The 21,805-nt window shown below is 41.7% G+C and overlaps 1 protein-coding gene across 1 annotated transcript in view; it reads left to right on the top strand.

Moving 5' to 3' along the window:
• The window catches only part of wwox (WW domain containing oxidoreductase), a 130,398-nt gene that overhangs the window by 36,251 nt on the left and 72,342 nt on the right, over positions 1 to 21,805 (top strand). Inside the window, exons 6-8 of the mRNA XM_053318774.1 lie at positions 784 to 872; positions 5,522 to 5,707; positions 9,115 to 9,379. Coding sequence (XP_053174749.1) covers positions 784 to 872; positions 5,522 to 5,707; positions 9,115 to 9,379 — 540 coding nt within the window. The remainder of the gene's footprint in view (positions 1 to 783; positions 873 to 5,521; positions 5,708 to 9,114; positions 9,380 to 21,805) is intronic.

Genomic DNA, 21,805 nt, shown 5'->3' with positions numbered 1-21,805 from the left:
GGGATCCCAAGGCGTTCCCAGGCCAGGAGAGATATGTAATCCCTCCACCGTGTTCTGAGCCTGCTCTGGGGACTGGTCCCAGTTGGATGTTCCTGGAACACCTCTAAAGAGAGGGGTCCAGGAGGCATCCGGACCAGGTGCCCAAACCACTTCAGCTGGCTCTTTTCGATGCGAAGGAGCAGCGGCTCTACTCCTAGCCTCCCCCATATGTCCGGACTCCTGACCTGATCTCTAAGGCTGAGCCCAGGCACTGTCTAGAGGAAACTTATTTCGGCCGCTCCAATCCGCAATCTCATTCTTTTGGTCACTCGTGACCATAGGTGAGGGTTGGGACACAGACTGACTGATAAATCTAGAGCTCTTTCTTCACAAGACGGTCTGGTGCAACACCTGCATCACTGCTGATGCTGCACCGATCTGCATCATCTGCATCATTCTCACACTCCATCTTACCACCACTTGTGAATAAAATAAAGATACTTAAACTCCTCTGCTTGACTTCAGTTTCTAAAAAAACAAACAAAAAACAAACAAACCCAAACACTTAATGCCTTTTTAATCAATTCCTTCAAAGTCTGCACTACAAATGTTATGTGAGTCTGAACAGACATGAATGCAACTTGACTGGTTGGTGGAGGCATACAACTGTGAGATGGTATTTCTAGTCTTTTGATGGCAGTGACAATAATTGTGGCAGTTGGCAATAAATGAATAAACGAACGCCTGTTAGCCCGTTGCTCTGTTGTTACTACAATCATATTTTTGTGCTTTCTTTCTCTACAGCACAAAGCACGAGTAGAAACCATGATGTGTGACCTGGCCTCTCTCCGCAGCGTCAGGGAGTTTACTGAGTCTTTCAAGGCCAAGAAGCTGTGAGTATAAACAACATCAGTGTTATAAACTCATGTCTCTCTCCTCACTCATTTTGTTTACCCATGTTTTGTTGAGAGGCTCACATATGCTAATGCCATATTTGGGTTCTACGTTCATTATTGTTGAGCTGTGTGCTTCTATGGCTGTTTAGCTGGACAGAAGATTTAAAATTGCTCTATGCAATGTCTCACATGTCTGTATGGGATAAAAGCACAATTGGTCTTGTTCCTTTGACATTCCAGATACCACTTCTGAATAATTTATCTTGGAAGATCTTCAGAGGATAGGGAACACCTTGTCCATTCTCTGCAAGAGTTGTAGGAGACAAGAGCTGGTCTTCAAACTGTTTGTGAACCAGATATATTCACTAAACAGTAGTTGCCTATAAGTAGCCATCAGCTGTCAAACTTATGTCAGTCTGGTTACTCAGAAAGACAGAATGATAAGAAATCACCAGAATGAAGACACAGGTGTACAAAATGCAGGAAGGGCCAAACAGGGCCTCTTATTCAGAGAAATAATAGTGATGAATAAAGGAATGGGTCCTGTATTCATCACTATTATTTCTCTGCATATGCCTAAACACTTAAAGGACATCCAAACTGTTACTGGTGAACACCATACGGACAAGGCCCCAGGAGGTGGTGTGTGTATTTGTGTCGATTTGCTTGACATTGGTCGAACAGACTAACAGACTTTATTTTGTGGTGGTCAGCTTTTACGGCATGTGTCTTGTGCCTTGTGGCCCGTCGCGTAGTTGCTATTTTGGGGTCATGTATTTTGTCATCCATACTGCTCATCCACCCGCAGGTCTCTAGACAGAGGAGTGTGTGTGTTTTTGTGTGTGTGTGGTGGTTGGTGTCAGGGGAGCCCCTTGGGGAGAGGCAGGGCAGTCATTGCCCGTAGCAGCCCTGGGGCAGGGTATGGCCATCCAGGACACGTGTCTTGGGTCACAGCCAAATCTCATGGTGGCTTCCCTCACTCTGTGTCCTATAGTCTCCTCCCACCTCATACACGTATCCTCCCATCTACACAGAAGTACGTTGACCTCCTTTTAACCCTACTGTCCCCAGAAGTGTTCTCTTTTTTGCATTTTCCCCTTTGCAATTTGTTTATCTGCCCGAGTCTCTCTCTCTCTCTCTTTCTCTCTCTCTCTCTCTCTCTCCTTCTCTCTCTCGGTCGCTCACTCTTGCTCTCTCGCTCGTTCTCTCTCGCTCTCTCTCTCTCATGTCGTCACTCAGTCTTTCTCTGTCTGTGTCACTTTCTCTCTCTACCTCAGTATTTTGGCAAGGTTGTATTTCTTCATTAGCTGTGCTGTTGGGGGGGAGTGGGGGAGTCCCAGGGGACGTCAGAGTACATTAATTCTCATCAGAAGGCGAACAGAGCAGAGTGGAGGCTGGGAGCTCTGAGCTGTGAATGGCACTGGGCAGCTGTCTGAGTCTACCACTACTCTATTACTGCATGTATGTCTTCAGGCATAACGCACACACACACACGGGTGCGCACACACATCACGCAAATACATGTGCATACATGCACGTAAACACGCAAATGGTTCCGTATGCCAACACACACACACACACACACACACACACACACACACACACACACACACACACAGTGTTTTGTCAACACACAAGACAAACAGACACAAACAGTCTCTCTCACACACACACAAACACACACACAATAATGCTCCTGCAGCGTGTCATTGACAGGTGAAATGTAATCAGAGTCTTTTTCTTTTCCTTCTCTCGTTTCTCACTCCCTTGCTTTTAAGTGCTTTAGTCAGTGGCTTTCACGCTGCTTTGTGTTCCATTGACCCCGATTTTGCTTTAATTGCCTGTCCTTAGAAATGAAATTACCTGAATATTGATATTGTTGAATGCAGTGCAATTTCATTGGGATGTAATTGATGGAGGACAGCGCTGACAGAATGCCCCTAATACAATTTCTACTGAATGTTCCATAATTAACACATGCAATTTATTTCCACCTGTGATTTGTTTTTTTGCTGCATTATCCCTTTCTAGTTTCAAACATATTACATGTAATATGCGGTCTATATAAATACATGAAAGCCATATCAAATTAGCCTTGCTTTCTTCCAGGTCTTTGAATTATAATGAGTGTAACATTGTTAATTTGTTGTGGTGATCTGTGCAGACTTTACAGGTATGCAATCATGCTGTGTGTGTGTGTTTAAATATGGATCAGGATGAGTAGTACACTTGTATCTGTATGTGTGTTTCCAGTGCCAATCTCCCTGTTGCCAATAAAGTGCAGTGTTAATGACCAGTAGTCTGAGCCCAGCTCACATAGGCAATCTAATCCTGCTGGCCCACATTATCATAGAGGTCAGGGGTCATACTCAGGGGGGTTATTTAAAGTAAATATATAAACTGATGTCTCCCTGTTTGGTAGTTAACACCCTCGTTTGACTAGCGCTGAGATTGCACAGTGCACACTGTGTTGTGTGAGGTCTTAATGTGGAGAGAGGGACTGTGGTACGCAGCAATAGGCCTATTAAAGACATTCATTAGACCTGCGCTTATAAGAGAGGGACTAACTGGTGGGCAGTTGAATTAACAGGCCTTTTACATTTCAAGCAGACTCACTAGAGGCCATCAGTGCTGCATGGGGGATATCACTCACTGGTCAGAGAAAGTTGGTTATTGGAGTTTTTGATCATACATCTGTGATAGACTTTGAATGACATACTTTTTTTTAATATGCTAGTTTTTTGACTAGATTTCTGTCTTATGGTAGAAGAAGAGTAACTGAAAGAAAGATTAGTTTAAAACAGATAGAGCTACAGTGAAATGTTGAAAAGTTAGGTTAAGAGTAGAGATGCACTGGTACAGATATCAGATATTGGTCCGATGCTGACTCAAATAGCTGGATCAGGTGTTGGTGACAATGGACCAATCTGGTATCGGATAACATTATTTAAATACATAACAATTCAGTTAATTTATATCTATGTATTTATTTGTCACATTTTGTTTTACAAGGTTAGGAAAGCAATGTTTGCCTTACACATAATAGAATGATCCCAGACCCTTCAACACAGTGAGGCACACAGCTTAGTAATTAATCACTGGTGTGGGATTGATATTCAGCATGGGCTGATACCCAAAGCCCAGGTATCAGTATTGGTATCAGTATTGGTATCAGTATTGGTATCGGTATTGGTATCAGTATTGGTATCGGTATTGGGACCAAAAAAATCGGATTGGTGCATTTCTAGTGAAGAATTTATGCCTGCAGTATTATTGTGCAATACCTAGCCTGCAGGGTGGGGACAGAGCCAAGAGTTTTGCCTTGTGAAGCACAATGTTACTGTACTTCACACTCTATTAGACAGGGGAACACTGGGCCAAAAACAACCTATGTTTTTTTTCTTCTACTTTTAAGATGAGAGAAATTTCAGGGGAGAAACTGAAATAGGAGAAAATGTGATGTTTTATTCTTCTATCTTGTTTTATCAGGTTTGAGTGCAGGTCACAAAGGTCATATGTTGTTATTTTTTAAAGCATATTTTGTGATTACCAAGCCTTTAAGTTAGATTTCCTCCCCTCCTTGTATTTGGGGTGCAAGTTTAAACATCTCACTGCAGTTCTGTTGATAATATGCTAAGGTTGGCGTTATTTCAGTTGACTTGTGACTAGGTTTGTGCTCTTTAATGAACCTTGTGTGTTCGGAGGCCTGAAGGTGATCGTACAGTACACTCCTATGTAATAGCATGGGATGGCTCATTATAGTAAGGCATAACAATTCACACATTAATTTTCCAGCACCCAGTTTTTAATTAATCCAGTAGGCAGTCTTAAACACAGGGTACACAAATTGCCTTCGGCCTCATAATTAATTCTAATGGAAGAAATTAAAAATTGGTGGGGTGTGTTTGGATTGTTCGGCTGTGTTACTGTGGTTTCGAGTTCACTGGAGCGACGCTGTCACCGACAAGGATCTCTCACTGCCCAATCCAGCAATCTCCATTCACTAGCACACGAGAAGGGCGTGTTGCTCACATGGAGACTGTAAGAATGGAAATATGTTGCGTGTCTGTGTGCGCTAATGCATACTCTTTTTTACTGGCCCCTACATTGAATCAATTGCTTTTATATCATGACTTGTGCCACAGTGGGTGTATATTCGTTGAGATGTGCACTCTTCCCAGTCAATGTGTTGGTAGGTTTGGTTACTCAAAGTATTTAAACAGAGCATGTATCAACACTCATTACCTCCACCACGCTTGTGTGTTGAAACGCTTTGAGATTACTTTTCAGTGTGTTGTTGCTCTTGGATTCCAGCCAACTGTATTCAGTATCTACAGTACCTGTCGAGCCACCGGGACTTGCACTGGAAACCTCTGTATCATATCAACATTACTGATGCTCTGTCTCTGCAGACCTCTAAAGTCTACTATGCTCTGGAATAAGAAACCCTGTTTCCTTTCTCTGCCTTCTCTTCTCACTACTACGTCTTCTATTTTTTAATTTATTTTCCCTGTCTCTCTTCACTTTTTCTTCAGCCTAATGTGGTATGAAAATCCCCTTTTTTATGCAGCGACATCCTCTTTGTTTTCACTTATAATCAATAAATGATCAAACATGCTTTATTTTATGCTTTTCTCTCGCTGTAGGCCTGTGCACATATTGGTGTGTAATGCAGGGGTTTGCACTCAACCATGGAGCTTGACGGAGGATGGTCTGGAGTCCACCTTCCAGATCTGCCATCTGGGTCACTTCCTGCTAGTCCAGTGCTTACAGGACGTACTGCGTCGCTCAGCCCCTGCCCGTGTTGTGGTGGTGTCTTCAGAGTCCCACAGGTAAAGGCGATAAAGTTGGCAGAGGAATGTCTATTTTTCCCAGTTTTGACTAGTTTGGTGTCAATTTTTTTCAGTTCAGTTTGAATTTTTATAATGCCAAATCTCAGAGCACTTTTCACAAAGAGCAAATCTAGACTGTACTCTTCATTTTATGGAGAGCCAACATTCCCCATGAGCAAATACTTGACGACAGTGGCAACGAAAAACTCCTGATCCCTACTGCAGCTCAAGAAATAAATTAAATTAAGTTTTTCTTCTCTGTCTCACTAATGAATAAGCATGAATTACACATTAAAAAACATTTTTGGCCACTTTTGTGCATCTATAAATTTAGTAAAGTTAATTCATGCAGAATCTTTTATTCAACATGTCTGAAAACATGATAATGCCAAACAAATTCCAGTATGGTCCATGTGCCGCATTGTATGTGGGTACCTGAAAAGAATATTTCAGTTCTGAGTGAAACTTGTTTTTTCCCTATCCCTTAATATCGTCTGATGATTTTCTTATGATACAATCTTTTTAAATTTAATTTTGAATTATAATGACACCCACATTTTTACTTGAGAAAAGTTAGATAAATAAAAGAAATGGCAAATTTAGCCTCAAAACACCAACAATGTGTTTAGATGCCATCCATAATTTTACTGACTTTTCTTAGTGCTAAAGTTAACCCTCCAGTCAACTAGTCAACTGTTTTGATCTATTACCAAAGTGACCTGACCTACTTTGCACGACAGTGAATGAGAAATGATATGATTAGAAATTAGACATAATGTGTCACAGTTTAATGAGAGTTGCCTTTTTCTGTTTATGCTACTGGATTTTTCTAGACTGTCTCTCCTGTCACATGCAAAACATACATTTATCTAATATATCTTCCAAAATTGGAGGGATGATAATGTTCCACATAGTTCGCTGTAAAACCACAATTCTGGCAGAATGCACTGCTTTTGAGCTTGAATAACACACTGTTGTTTAACCTGTATTCCCCAATTTTCCATATCAGTCATATGAAGTCACACTAATACAGTTTATGCAGTAATATCCCAGAACTAACCTATTTGGTCCAACAACTCTTCAGCTCCACTCATGCTTTTTTACTCGTTACATTTGGCCAGTTTTCACTGCAAACTGATAGATCAGACTTAATGTGTATTGTCAAACATGACAGCCTCACTCACTGAAAACTAATTTCCCTCCACACGCTGTCACTATAAATTAAACGTATCATCAACATGATGGATGGACTTATCAGTTGAAATTTACTTTGATCTAGTATCTGCTCTGTTCTATCTGACCCCCTGACTCAGCCCCTTTTCCGTCCTTCTGCCATTTATTACTCTTTAAATCTATCTTTTTTGTTAAGCAACTCCACTCCATAGGCTTCTGTTTTTCCTGTCATACAGTAGACAAGCATGATGTTTTGCAGTGATCTGTGAGCCCAAGCCCTGGGCCATATGTATTGGAGTCAGCGTGTGCGTGTGTGAGTGTTTGTGTGTGTGTGCATGTGTGTGTCTGCACAACATTGATCCTTGCTTCAGTCAGTCAGACGGCCAAGCAGAGTGATTGATTGGAGCTCGGCAGAGTGACCTGAGACAAGGAGAACATACGCAGAATTATTCTAGCAGATCAAGCAGCAGCACTATTACATGGGCCTTCATATGAGTTATGTTATACTGACTGCCATGCATGATAGGAGCAGGAGCAGCGGAGGAGATGGTTTGACACTCAGATTCACTTAAGGTCACAATGCTATTACATGCTATAGGAAAAGTAAGAAGAAGAGAGAAAAGCTTATTGGAAGAAAGCATGTCAGGAAAGCAGTATTGATAGCCTTTGATTGATGCAAGACTTGCCTACACAGTAAGAAAAGCGAGTTCACACAAGTTTGGGCGGTGTAAACAATGCCAGGAAGCTGTTAAAACAGGCAAAATGTTCAAGATTTATGTATATTGCAAGGCCAAGGATGGTCAGGTATTCTCTAAACTCTTTGCCATACAGCCCCCCGTGTCCTTTCCTGCCGCCGCAACACACTCACCTACCCTTCTCTGCTCTACAATCAGCCTCGGCTTTAACCTCTTCAAAGAGGGCTTAGACAGGTCCAGAGACAGTCAGTTACACACTGACACAGACTAGACGGAGGGGAAGAAGGTGCGGAAATAGACAATATCTTATATTACATCTTCCATTATATCCACCTCATTCCAAACCTATATTACATCTATTGAAGTCGCTCCCTTTTTTGTTTGTGTTATTTTCACTTTCCGCCGATTTCCCGTTTATTCACTTAGCCTCCCCTCACAAACAGTGTGTGACCCCTGACCTGGCAGCATATTGTATTCCCTAAGCCCCTTGTCCTCTGGTAAAGCATTGACCTATAAGGGATAAGGGTGGGAGAGATGGACACGCGAGTAATGGCTGGACACTTTATCAGTTTCCAGCACAGGGGCTTACTGTGGAATTGGTCCAGTACAGGTTTACTTTGCCCTACAACTGCATCAGATCTGGTCAAACAAGGGGAGATAATGTCCTTAATGAAATTACATCTGACAGATTTAACCTGCAGCCCTGCTTTCATACTTTCATGAACAGAAAAGATGTTTTTTGTGCCATTATTATAACTGTTGAGCTCAATCTGTGGATCATCTGGAAGGATAGTTCACAGATTATAATATCACTGTGAAACTTCATTCAAATGTAATGAAGCACAACTTCAGTATAACGAATAAAGATTTGAAAAAAAGAGAAACCTACAGTTGGTGCTCAGGCAATTGATTTATCAACCTCTACTTGCTAAAGTAGTTACGAAGTTGCAGCACATGAATTAAAAAGCCTGCAGATGTTGTAATTTAGCCAAGCAAAGATGTTGCGGAAGGCGACAGTAAACAAGAGGCAGCCAGCTTGTAAAATCACAACAAGGAAACCAGGTGACATTTTGATTGGTTGTTTTCTAATGACTGGATTAATATGTAGGATGTGTTCCACCAGTTTGATACCATTTCATTAAGGAAAACACACACACACACACACACACACACACACACACACACACACACACACACACACAGAGTGTGGTTCTTGTGCCTGTGTGATGTTATTGTGTGACTGCATAATAATACGAGTAGTGTAATGTTTAAGGGGCCTTGTCAAACATCTGGATTTTAACAGCTCTGTCGCAGGCAATTAAAGGACATCATGTCACGTCTTTGATTTGTATGCAGCCAGCACCACACATCTGCCTGTAGAAGGCCTACACACAGGCACACACACACACACACACACACACATGCACATGCACACACACACACACACACGCACACGCACACACACACACACACACACACACACACACACACACACACACACACTCACTCTAACTACTCTTGATCTGAACTATCTTTCAGGTTCACAGACCTGTTAGACTCGTGTGGTAAGGTGGACTTGGCCCTGTTGTCTCCACCAAGGAAGGAGTACTGGTCCATGCTGGCTTACAATCGGGCCAAACTCTGTAACATTCTCTTCAGCAATGAGCTCCATCGCCGTCTCTCACCGCATGGCATCACCTGCAACGCAGTGCATCCTGGGAACATGATGTATACCTCCATTCACCGGAGCTGGTGGCTGATGTCCTTTCTCTTCATGCTGGCCAGACCTTTCACCAAGTCTATGGTAAGTTTGAAAAAAGATTAGAACTGTTGCACCACCTGGCTGATTATTACTTATGTATGTTGGTAGCCACCAGAATGGATATGCAAACTCTCTACCACAGTAACAAGTTGTATTTTTCTGCATGTAAAGAAAGTCAGTGAATTCACGATGCTATATTACTATCTTCTTTTTGCTAGTCCTGACTCAGACGGTTCCCTTAGTCAGCCTATATATTTGTCTTGGCATGTTCCTGGAAGAGAGGAGAGGAAAAGGATGGAGAGGGGTTGATCTGCTCATTGCTGAGGGCTCAGGGAGAAAGTCTGGGTTTCACAGATAGAGAGATATTCTGTAGTTTGTTTTCCTCTTCCTCCTGTCACTGTTTATTTAACTCTGAGAGACTGTTCCCCTATCCTCTCACCAGGGTAGGCGATATTCCAGATCCTGTGTACTTTGAATATTAGGTTACACTAAATGCACTGCGCAAACTCTCTACTCCTATTCAGTCATGTGCTCCAGAGTGCTAAGATAATAAGCTCTCTGTCAAATATGTTTTTACCATATTCCCTGATCACATCAGGAGAACCTATTGCCAGATCTTTTCAGATGTGTTATCTTGAGTTCTGAGCCATATTAGCATGCTGACTCAACCTTGTTTTGCAAAGACCTGACTGAAAGCAGAGATACAGTGAAGAGATTATGTCCTCACTGACTGTGTTTGAGAGATATACAAGGTGAGAAGGCCATGTGCTGTGGTTTTTATGTCTTGAATTTTGATCCAACATTAAAACCAGATCTCCTCAGAGAGTTGACACTTTATTATGATGGAACTTAGTGTGCCCCTGTGATCCTTGAAACTGTATTTTTGGGTCAACAGGTAGGGTCCCCTTTGGCAGGTTGTTCCTAGGTAAGGGTCTTGGGACACTGAATGTTTTCCTCAGAGAATGAGCAATGGATGCCTTTAAGCATCTGTGTTTTGCAGAAAGGAAGGTTCTTGTGTCTTCTGGGTTTTGTGGGTGTAATAGCCGTAATGTTGGGTGCCACTATGATACATCTGGTTCTTGCATTAACAAAGCGAGAACTGTATACCAAGTCTCCGCAGTAAGTCAAGCATGTAGTTGTTTGGCATCCCCAAGATTGTGTTCTTCACAGATTCTGTTTGTTATTTTCATGGATAGTATCTGCAGGTGCAGCCGAGGAGTGGAGACTGTCCAGTTTGGCGACAAAAGCAGTACTGCTTCTCAGCTTTTTGGCAATACTGTTATTTCTGTTGGCTTCATTAGACAGTTTCTTCCAGCACTGTGACAGTTTCCAAAAATGTTGATAAAATCTGATTCTTTGTTAGTTGTATTTCCGTTATCACAGCCTTAAGGATTTTTACCCAAATTTGCACATGCATTGACTGAAGTTGAAACATTCGGTATGAGAATTTTGTTGTGCAGTCTTTACATTAGTGTTATTACCAAAAGCATGCATATATACCCTTGCCAAAGTCCCCTCTTAAAGGTATCAATAACCAGGTTAGAATTGCAACCATTGTGTGTGTATGGATCCATCTGCATGTGTGTATGTGTGTGTGTACAGTAAATGGCTGAAAAAACTGTATGTGTGTGATTGAGGGTTCATAGCACACGTGTGTGCTTGTGATGTGATATAAGGTGCCCAAGCTTAACGTCCTCACACAGTTTGGATACAAATGACTGTGATTTTGCTTGGTCTATACTGTGTCCTCCTTTGCTCTGTAGGACTTTTCAATGGATTACAACTTTCTACCCTTTAGGCTCCGAAGCCTCCTAATATATGCTTTAGTTTGACTATTACATTTTTCCATTAGCTACTCTTCATACTTTATCAATTTAGTGTTTGCACTGAAGGGAAAATGTGATGTGTTGAAAGGTGTTTCAGAAAGAGTTTAAGTGAAGCATTATTCTGATCCATCATGTTTGACAGACACAAGGCCTCAGGCCATCATGTGTCTCTCCTCCCTCTGACAAAGGATGACAGATGAGAGCCCATCAGCACCTTTCACAAAATGCCAAGCTGAATTTCCTCAGTTTAACTATTTCTGTCACAAAACTCTTCCTCTTTACCTCCTTTAGCATTTTTTTAATCATTCTCTGTCTTGTTTCAATCTTCAAATCTGTTCTGTGTCGATTTTAGCTGGACCAAAATTTGTTAAACATGCTTTTGAACACTTCTGTGTTCTTTGTGTGTGTGTGTGTAGGTGAGGGGGTGTTAACATTTTGGATGTGGGCACACAGATGCTATTAGCAGAGCGGTCTCTCCTCCAGAATGGGGCGATGGCTTTCTTACACGTGGTTAATTAAATGTAGTGTAGATGTTAGTAAATATTAAAGGACAAAGGTAGAGCTAGTAATTAAATTCTGGAGTGCTGACACAGCAATTAGCTAAAACTCATGTCTGATAAAGGCCACACACAGAGGCACACGCACACACACACACACACACAAAGATACACAAACACACCCTTAAGCTGAGCATCTGCTCTTATTTAAATCTGGGTGTGATAAGGCCCCTGAAAGTGTATCCTCTTTAAAATCCCTCTCCTCACTCCTTCTGCCCCCACATTAAGGGCTTAATAAAACAGTGATATTATTTCAGTTATTGGTTGCAGGGATATGAAGATGGTATCGCTTTAATTGCTTGCGTACGCTTGCGGGATCCATGGAGATTGTTCTGGGATGCAAACATAAGCAGAATGTCGACTCCAAAAAAACAATCACAAAGCCCCCGTGTGTGTTCTTGCGCAAATAACCAGCCTCTCATTTAAAACACAGGTTTGATTTATAGGAGCACAGGTGGAGTGATATACAGTTGCCTTACACAAATAGACTCACACATGAATAAGCACGCACATGAATTCACAATACGGAGACGACTGAAACACCTGGAGCTACATGTGGTCCTAAATCTTTAATTTGATTATTGCAGTAAAGGCAAGGAAAAGTCATCTCAGGCCATACGCTCCATTCTTGGTCATCTAATCATGTTCCTGCTTTCCTCCCTCATTAATTGTGTTTCATGCTGTCTTATTTTATCAGTTCCCCAACTTTAACACTTCACTTTTATCTTTTTGCCGCTCTATTTTTGTTCGCTCATTAGCAAAATATGTTTGGACTTCCTCAGTTTTGCATCCTTTGTGTTGTGGTTTCTACTTAAATGAATGAAACTTCTCCATTAGCGGGGAGCACAGCCCACTCTGCTATTGATGTACAGAGCTGATTCCATTTTGCTGAGTTGAAAAAGGCATCTATAAAGAGCCATGACATTTTAATCAGCCCAACTATCTCTCACTAAAATCATGTTCCCCTCCCCATGCCTTGATCTACTTATCAGAGATTGCACGACCAGGCCTGTAACTCCTGTTTCTTTAATTCAGCGTGTTTAGAGTGGGAGTTTTCCCTGTGTCCTTTGGTGTGATTATCAGCGCTGAATGATCTGGCCTGCAGTGGTGTGTGTGTATGTGTGTATGAGAGACAGAGACTAAGAAAGAGCGAGAGCAGAAAACAGCCATTATCACAGTTCTGAGATTTAGTTGCAGCGATTTAATGCTCAAAATTTGATTGGCACAGATGTCGATTGATTTATTTGATGTAGGATAGTGAGATTTTCGTGACTTTTACAATATTGGGCTAGATCACATATTTAAACAGCACATAATGAATTTCAGTGACTGTTGCAATTATTAGTAGGGCTGTAACCTTTGTGAAGTTGTCACTGTCCTGTCAGGTTTTAACGCTGACCCTTTGACATTTTGTTGACTGACTGATTGCTCCCTAAAGATCAGCGTACCCTCAGGCTCTGAGCAGCTGGGCTCAGCCTATACTCATCAAATCTATAGCTTAACTATAGGTACAGACAGTACTGAGCTGAATGGAGATCAGTGTGGGCAGTTGTTTCAGTACCTCATCATCCACTGTGATGGATAAAAAGAGGGGAGGGAGGTGGCACAGGCCTAAGAGGCTCCAGTGGTCCAATCAGACACCTCAGGATCCCCAGGGGCCAGTTTCATCGGTGCTCTCGTCTAGTCCCATGCTCCTTAGTGTTTTAGCATGATTATTTTACCCGGGATCCTGCCTCGGGCACCAGGCCACCTTTTTACATATGCACAGGCTGAACTTTTGACCAGGCACCAGCAGTCAGGGCTATATTAGAGAAATGGTTGTTCAGTCAGGAGTAATGGGACCGCTTGTGCCTCTTCTGCTGAGCCTTGTCTAATGTGACCAGGATCTCTCTCTTGTACCTCAGGGGTTAACCCCAGAGGTCCTACAACGACATCAGCATTACCATATAACAGACATACAGTGGGGTGGTTGGTGCTGTATGTGAGCACAGCAGCCTCTGTTACTTCACTGTTCTTTATCAGTTTCTCTCCTGCAGACAGACGTAAGGTCAGGTGCTGTATCTGCTATCTGGTGTATCATACAGACACAGTAACTGTGCTGCACACCCAGTAACCTGTGTGTGTGTGTGTGTGTGTGTGTGTGTGTGTGTGTGTGTGTGTGTGTGTGTGTGTGTGGTGCTCAACCATGTGGAAAGAAAGAGGAGCAGAGGTCCCCATCACCCCGCCAGCTTCCCCCTTTCTCCTCTGTGGGGTTAGATGAGCTGCCAGGCCCCTGTAATAGAGTCCTCTTGGATGATTAGGAGCTACACAGGAGGGGGTCAGCTCCAGCCTGACTGGAGACACTCTGTAGGTTTTCTCCTCAGTGGTGTCTACAGAATATTAGACATTATGCCAATTGGTATGAGGTTCACATATTAAAAGTGAACCTCTCTGATGATTCACCACTTTTCTTTTGAGGCCATGTTTTAGATCATCTTGGAGGAACTAGACGTAGTGAATGTGATATTCCTGCCAGACATTTCCTGCTGTGCTGCTGCACTATGTATGGTAAGAGAGAGAGATGGGGGAGAGAGAGAGAGATGTGTTGGTGTGGGGTTAGATAAAAGCATACAATCCCATTTGGCTGTATTGACATGTGTGTTTCTGCCCAATCCTGTTACTGGGATTATTGTCCACGGAGATACCATTTCATTAAAGAAAACATACACACACACACACACACACACATACACACACACACACACACACACACACACACACACACACACACAAACATAGTGGTTGAACAGAGATGGCCTGAGGCCTGGTTATGTGGTCCATTGCACATGGAAACTGTGTAAATGGTTTATTGTGGATGAGTTGATGTGATGGAGAGCGTGTCTGGATCAATAAAGAACCAATCAAATGCTGACAGTCTGCTACTGTATGCAGTCAGTCATTCACCCCTCCTGCCTGTGTACAGTTATACAACATAAGTGTGAAGGAGGCAGGAACAATGTCCCGGTAGAAAGCCGGAGAAGTTAGAGAAGAACGTAATTTCAAAACAAATATTTTAAAATAGAATTCTGTGCAGCTGCAGAATGCTGCAATATACAGTGCTATATTGTTTATAATGTTGCAAAGGTTTATCTATTTTTTAAATATCTTTTTGGACAGTGTACATACATTTTGTGTTTGTGAAAAAACATTACTTAAAGCCTTCACTGCATCCTCTCTGCACCTCTAGCCCCAGACATCTCAGGGAAGCCATTAAGACGTCTCCCCAGCCGGGTTTGTCTGAGTCTGGGCTGAGTCTGAGTTGAGGCTGGGCTAAATTACCCAAGAGCTACAGGTCAGAGCCAGCTAGACCCTTGTTGCCAAGGGACTCCATCTGTAATAGAAGGGATCAGAACAGGCCAAAGACCCAGATACTGACCTGGCCAGAGAGACATCCTTACACACTTACCCTCTACTCTTCCATATCATTCTCTTCACCCATCATCTCGCTTACTTTTAGAGCTTTTTTCCAGTGACCCTGAGAGAGGAGAAAGATGTAACCCATCACCCCTTCCTCACCCATCCACTTCTCCTGTTTTCTTACCACTGACCCACCACCACCCCCCTACAACTCGACACACATAAACACACACACATCTCCCTCCCCTCTTTGTTGTGACACTGAGCTGATGGACTATTTTTCAAATTGATTTCAAAAATGTACATAAGCAGCCGATCCCCTAGCCCAGATTACCTATTGATTTTTAATATGAAAAGCTCATTATATAAGCAGGAACTGCAACACAAAAAGCTAGCCAACCTTTGCATAAATCCTTTAATTGAATTTCCAGAGCCCGTGGTTCTACATTTTTTAATTAAATCCATTTCTTTTTTTAAGGGTTGCTGTGTAATTTGCATGCTGTGAAGTGGGTGCTGTCCCAGATAAAGTGCCATTGATCCTTATTAAGGCTCACCTCTGGGCTCGCTGAAAACCAACCGCAGAAATTAAATGTGCTCATGGTGCATACACTTATTGCCCGCATGATAGGATTAGAGGCAGAGGGAGAGAGAGAGAGGGAGGGAAAGAGGGAGATAGAGATGGAGAGAGGAGTGATGGGGTAAAAGGTGGGGAGAGAAGGGGGGGGGGTTATTATTAATAGTTGTTCATATTAATGTAATATTTCACCTTTCCTCCTCTGGGATGAGATTGTGAAGAGCTTGTTTATAAATACAGGCTGGTGTGGGTAATTTTTGGGGTTTCTCATCAGACAGACTCTGGTCAGGTCTGGAGCTGCTTTGATTCCAGTGTTTAATTGTTACTACACTGACAAGATTTGTCTGCATGCATTTCCCATGTTAAACCAGATTTTTTTGTGTGTTTAGCTACCTATTTAGGGATTAAATGATACTTAATTTTCTTGTCCTTACCCTACTTAGCATCAGGTAACAGACAGTGTGTGTGCGTGTGTGTGTGTATGTGTAGGTCTGTGTGTGGCAATGAGTTTTTTATCCTGTATTCATGCTCTGTGATAGCTGTGGTATAGCAGGCCTCTCCTTCCTTGTCTTCCTGTGTGGCTGTATGCAGACGGTGGAGTAAATCAATAGGGATTAACCTGTGACCTCAGCCACATACTTATAGCCCAGTCCTCGCTGCTCACACATCTTTCATCAGTTTCACTTAAACACTGCACCTCACTCAATAAGGCACGGCACACTAATTCATTTCAAAGATGGAGAGGCCCCTATCACACACACACACACACACACACACACACACACACACACACACACACACACACACACACAAAATAAAACAATAAATATTGTCACTTTGTTCCAGTATCAAATACATTAAAACAGTAGTCACCAGATTGCTAATATATACACATTACACACATAGTGACTGAATGAGATCAGAGCCTTCAACAAATTATTTTTTTCATTATTGATTAATCTGCAGATATTTTTTTAGCCTATAGTTTGTTCTATAAAGTAAGGTATACATTTATAATTAATAATGAATGCATACTTTAAGTATGGATAAATACAAGAAAACATTGATTTTGATTGTCCAAAGCTCCAAGGTTATCAGATTATGATCATAGAAAAACAAGACAAACCTCCTAACACACATTTGAGATGCTGAAACAAAGGAATTTTATGGATCATGCCATTCTTTACCCAAAACTTGCAACTTCTCAAATACACCTGTACTTGTTTGAGCCGAAATCAGATCCGAAACATGCGAGTGGACAACGTGAATGACCTTAACAACAAAGGCCACAAAACAGACGGCTGTTTGTGGGCATGAGCAAACAATCAGCTTGATGAGTAAGTAGAGGTGACATTACAAAGTGTGTGTGGGCTTTTGACTTGAATGTGGCATTTTTATATGTTCACCTTAAGTTTTGAAACTGTATGTTTAGCATAGATATTGAATAATATATCAGTGTTTAAATAACACAATCACAAAAGCATCATATCTATGCTTTATTAATTAATCAATGACCAAATTGTTTCAGCTATAAAACAGATGAAAAGAAATCTATACGATTTACAGAAAGATTGAGTTAAAGGCCAATCCATAGTTTAAATTCTGTACACCCAAAAAACAGAATGCCCAGGTTAAGAGAAATCACTTCAATATATTGGAAGTTACAGGGTTTTGGTTTGTGTTGCTCGCAGCATTAAAAAATGTAATTTAAAAATGCAGCACCAAATTGTCCTTTCAGAAATGACGACCTTGTTTACAGAAAATGTGAAATATTTTCATTGGAAGTATACCAATACAACCTGCACAAATAAAGCCAACTTTCTGTATCATTAGATACATTAGAGTAAAGTGGAGGAATAGGATTGTTTTGTTATTTGGGTGAACTGACCCTATAAGTGCCAGTTCTCACGTACACACACACATACACATACACACACACACACACACACACACACACACACACACACACACACACACATACTTGCATTCTCTTCTTTTCACTGTCTTGCTCTTGAAATATTGACATTGGCTGACTGATTGGTCTGATGTCTCTCTATCTTTTGTGTACATGTCCATGTGAAAATGTGTGTGTGTGTGTGTGTGTGTGTGTGTGTGTGTGTGTGTGTGTGTGTGTGTGTGTGTGTGTGTGTGTGTGTGTGTGTGTGTGTGTGTGTGTGTGTTGAGCGGTGCAGTGTCAGCAGTATGCGCTGCAAGTATTGACCCAGGCCTGTCCTCTGCTCTGACTGCCTCTTGTCCCTAACTTGTCATCTCTCTCTCTTTCTCACACAGTAGATCCTTTAATGGTTGATCTCCTTGTGACTTGATCGATGTTTTTCCACCTTTTTTATATTCATTGTAAATTTCCAACAACTACAATTCTCTAAGCTTCATGCTTTAATGAACACACCCCAGTGTCTAATCTGTGCCTCTATGTTAAAGTATTATTCAGCATGAAACACATCTGTCTGATAGGGGTTAGAGATATGAATGACCTCAGTAATGTACAGAGTAGTACCTGAGAGCTCAGCTATGCTTTTAACCCACAAACAGGTTCACATAATGCTCTTCAGTGAGTAATGGTGGAAGGTCAAATCACACACAGAGGAGGATGCCTTTTCTCTCAGGGACAAACCTAAACATGAAGAATGTGTCACTTTTCTTTCTGAATGTGTCAATGGGCTGATGATTCATTTCCTTTATTCCACATTTTTATATTATCAACATTCACCTTATTTGCATTCTAAAATGCATACCATCACTTACACCACTTTCTCTTTCATGCTTTTTCTTTTAGTGCTTCGCTCTCTCTCTCAGAGAGTGGTAGAAACTACTCATTGAGTCGTGTGAGGGTGCTGGGCAGAAATAAAAAGCTTTGATTTCCCTCATTTCATTTCATAATCCAATCAATCAGACTAAAACAGCTTGGTTCCTTTTCTGTCCTCCCCTAACCAACCAACCATACATATTTACACACACACACAAACGAGGAGCACCTCCTAAATGCATGTGGAGCAGGTCGTTCCAGTGGTGGGGACCCCCCCTGGGGTTAGACCACTCTGTGTGTTATTGATTGCATTGCTGTTGCATGTTGTGCTCAATCATGTGTTCCATGCATCTAGCGTTGTCTTCTCCCACCTGGCCCATTAGATTAGGCTAATGCATTCAACCATTGATTAGTCATTACACTAAGACCTGATCAGCCAATCGCCTACCTGCTTTGACTCTACTTGACCTGTGAACCCTGGCTCTCGTGTCATCTCACCAGCTCTAACATGTTAAACACACATATATATACTCAGCTCACAGATCTATCTGATATGTATCATGTTGGGTTCCAGTAAGTACAAGTTCAGCCAGGTTCACTACCTGTATGATATTCGATACTTGTAGCATTTTCATGCATTTCCTAATCACATGCAACAGAGAGCTATAGATTGTATCATTGAGCATGTACCTGGCATTGATCTTGAAATCTACCATGAACGAGCTCATTAATTTGAGCGCAATAAGAGCTCCCTACAGAAGTCAGGGTGAAACCATGATATGTGAAATGTTTTCATTTCTTTATCAGCCCATAAGGGTTGTATGTGTGTCCCCTGTCATAATAATAATAATAGAAATAATAGAAATATTGTACCTTTGACTCCACTAATTTAATCTGTAGTTACTATAAAGTTAGATGGAGATCTTATTGTTATAGATTTGCAACAGTCGTTCAAAGAGTATCTTACTGATTTATCATTACACTTTTACAATGCTGTCAGCCACAAGATGGACACTTTTTAAAAAAAGTATAAAAATCAGTGCAGCACAACCACATTAAACCTAGGCTCACAGTTCAGTCTCTAGGAGGACAGTCTCATAGGTTTCATTGTTAAAATTAGATGGAGAAAATTAGAGAGTTTCAAGAAAAGACTGAATTGCAGAGTTCAAGGTCTTTGGGGTAGCCCTTCATATTGCTGTGGTGACATGCAGTTTGCGATGGATCGGCTGTTCAAGCAACTACCATGCATTTAGAAATCCTGGTAGGAGGAGATCTCTGATTTTGTGGTATCATGAGATGACAACCACAACTTGTTCAAACACTCTGGAGTGTTACGCTCATAGTGGCTAATGTAGCCTCGAGCCGCTAGCCTCAAGCGTAAGTGAGGGGCGGGCTACAGCGGTCTGGTAACCTCACTTCTTTAGAATGCCACACAACCAGATTTTTAAAAGTCTTTCAAGCTTGTAGTCTTCAGCCACAACCATTGTTACTGTGACATTACTTAAGGGAAGTTAACAGACTTTTCCACAACTTCTTCTGAAGCCACAAAAGCCTTTCATACAACTTTTTCTTTTTTTCCCCCAAAATCTGTACACTTCCCCTTTAAAGGTAGCTTTACCTTAACCATCCACAACATTAAATGCTGTTTAAACATAAATGCAGCAGTAATAATCATCCAATAACATCCTCTCTTAAATTATAACTCTTCAAGCTCTGTTCTGCCAGCTGAATGAGTACTCCTTTTAAGTACATTTTTGTATTTTTTCTCTAAATAAGATTTTGAATGCAGGACCTCTTGTTTCTGTCGGCTGCATCTGACCATCCAATGTCAAGACTCCCACCTTGACAGTTGTGCTTAAGAAATAATAAGTCCCCTTCTCTATCCACTCCCATCCTTCTTATTTGCTCTTTTCCTTCTTTTCCACCCTCTCCACAATATTGAGTATGTCTGTGAGGAATAGCTGTTTTCGGAGCAGGTGTGTGTGTTTGTGTTTGTGTGTTTGTGCGCACAATGTGAAGCAGAGAGCTGAGTGATTGGGGATAGATGTCCTTATTGGATATGAGCTGGCTACTCCGTGGCTCTGCATTAAATTTGTATTGAATAGGAAATTAATGATTGGATAATTTTATTGATGTTTCTGGTATTGAACATATAAACAAAATGTTCTTTTGAAGCATTGTGTGAGTGTTGCACCCGGTGGGGGAGGGAGTGGTCCCAGTTGTGTTTAAGAAAGAATAAGTCCATGTTAAGTCCATAGTGTATTGGAAAAGCGAGCGAAAGGATCGATGGGGCCTCAGTGCTTGAGACACACTTTAATTGTATTATTTTCTTTCAGATTTCTGCCCTCTCATATCCATCTCAACACAGCAGTGACAGATTTGATATGTATTGCCGACATTGTCATGAGGACAGATTTGAATTTATGAAACCGTTTCAAAAAGGAATTTGTTATGTTTTTATTAGTAAACCCATATGGGCTTGTACTTATAGTATAGTGTTTGACAAAGAGACTTTTTTTTCCCACCGCTGCTTGAAAGTCTTCAGAATCAAACACTTACAACTTTCTCAAAGTAGAGACAGACTGCTTCTTCTACTGTGAGTCGAATGGGAACAGATCAAAGAGATGAGAGATGGCGAGACTCTGAGTGGAGGAAACTTGTTTAATTAAAATGAAGCGATGAGGGGGGATAGAGGGATGTTCTTTGATGCGTGTTCCGGACGTGCCGTGTACGTTATGCAGTTATTACACACAATTTTTGTTTAAGAGGTTTGAGCAGAGGGTGGGGCAGTAGGAGGTGTTGCAGATGCAGGGAAGGAGAGAAGGAAGGAGTGAGCTTGATGAAGTTTCTGATTATCCCACCTCCTCTGGCACAGGGAAGAATTACTGAATGCCATTTGGGTCAGTGCTCTTTATGGAACTACATTTATGAAATACATCTCTCCCCCTCTTTCCTTCTCTCTTTCCGTCTGTCCCTCTCTGTATCTCTCCCTTCCTCCCTCTCCTCTAATTGGAGATGCAATAAAGGTGTGTGGGGTCAGTGGTTCTTCAAGGTGAGGCCGCATGTGTGTCTCACTCTAATGTTCTCCTCCAGACACACGTGCAACTGACAGAGTAGTTCCTCCCGCTCCAATCTCACATTTTCTGCCTTGCTCACAAAAACCACAGACCTTATACAGCTCAAATAACTTAACTCACCCTGCTCACCTGTTCTGTGATAACTTTCTTTCACTAATATATGGCTGTATCAGTCTGCAGCTCCATGCTTCCTGCCCTGACCTCCTCTCTCAACTCTGTTGCGTGTCCTTGTGCCAGCCTGTTAAGCCAGAGGGCACGCTGTGGGTGAATCAGA

This window comes from Scomber japonicus, chromosome 5, assembly GCF_027409825.1.
Source record: "Scomber japonicus isolate fScoJap1 chromosome 5, fScoJap1.pri, whole genome shotgun sequence".
Classification (NCBI taxonomy): Eukaryota; Metazoa; Chordata; class Actinopteri; order Scombriformes; family Scombridae; genus Scomber; species Scomber japonicus.
This window is presented reverse-complemented; position numbering and strand designations above follow the sequence as displayed.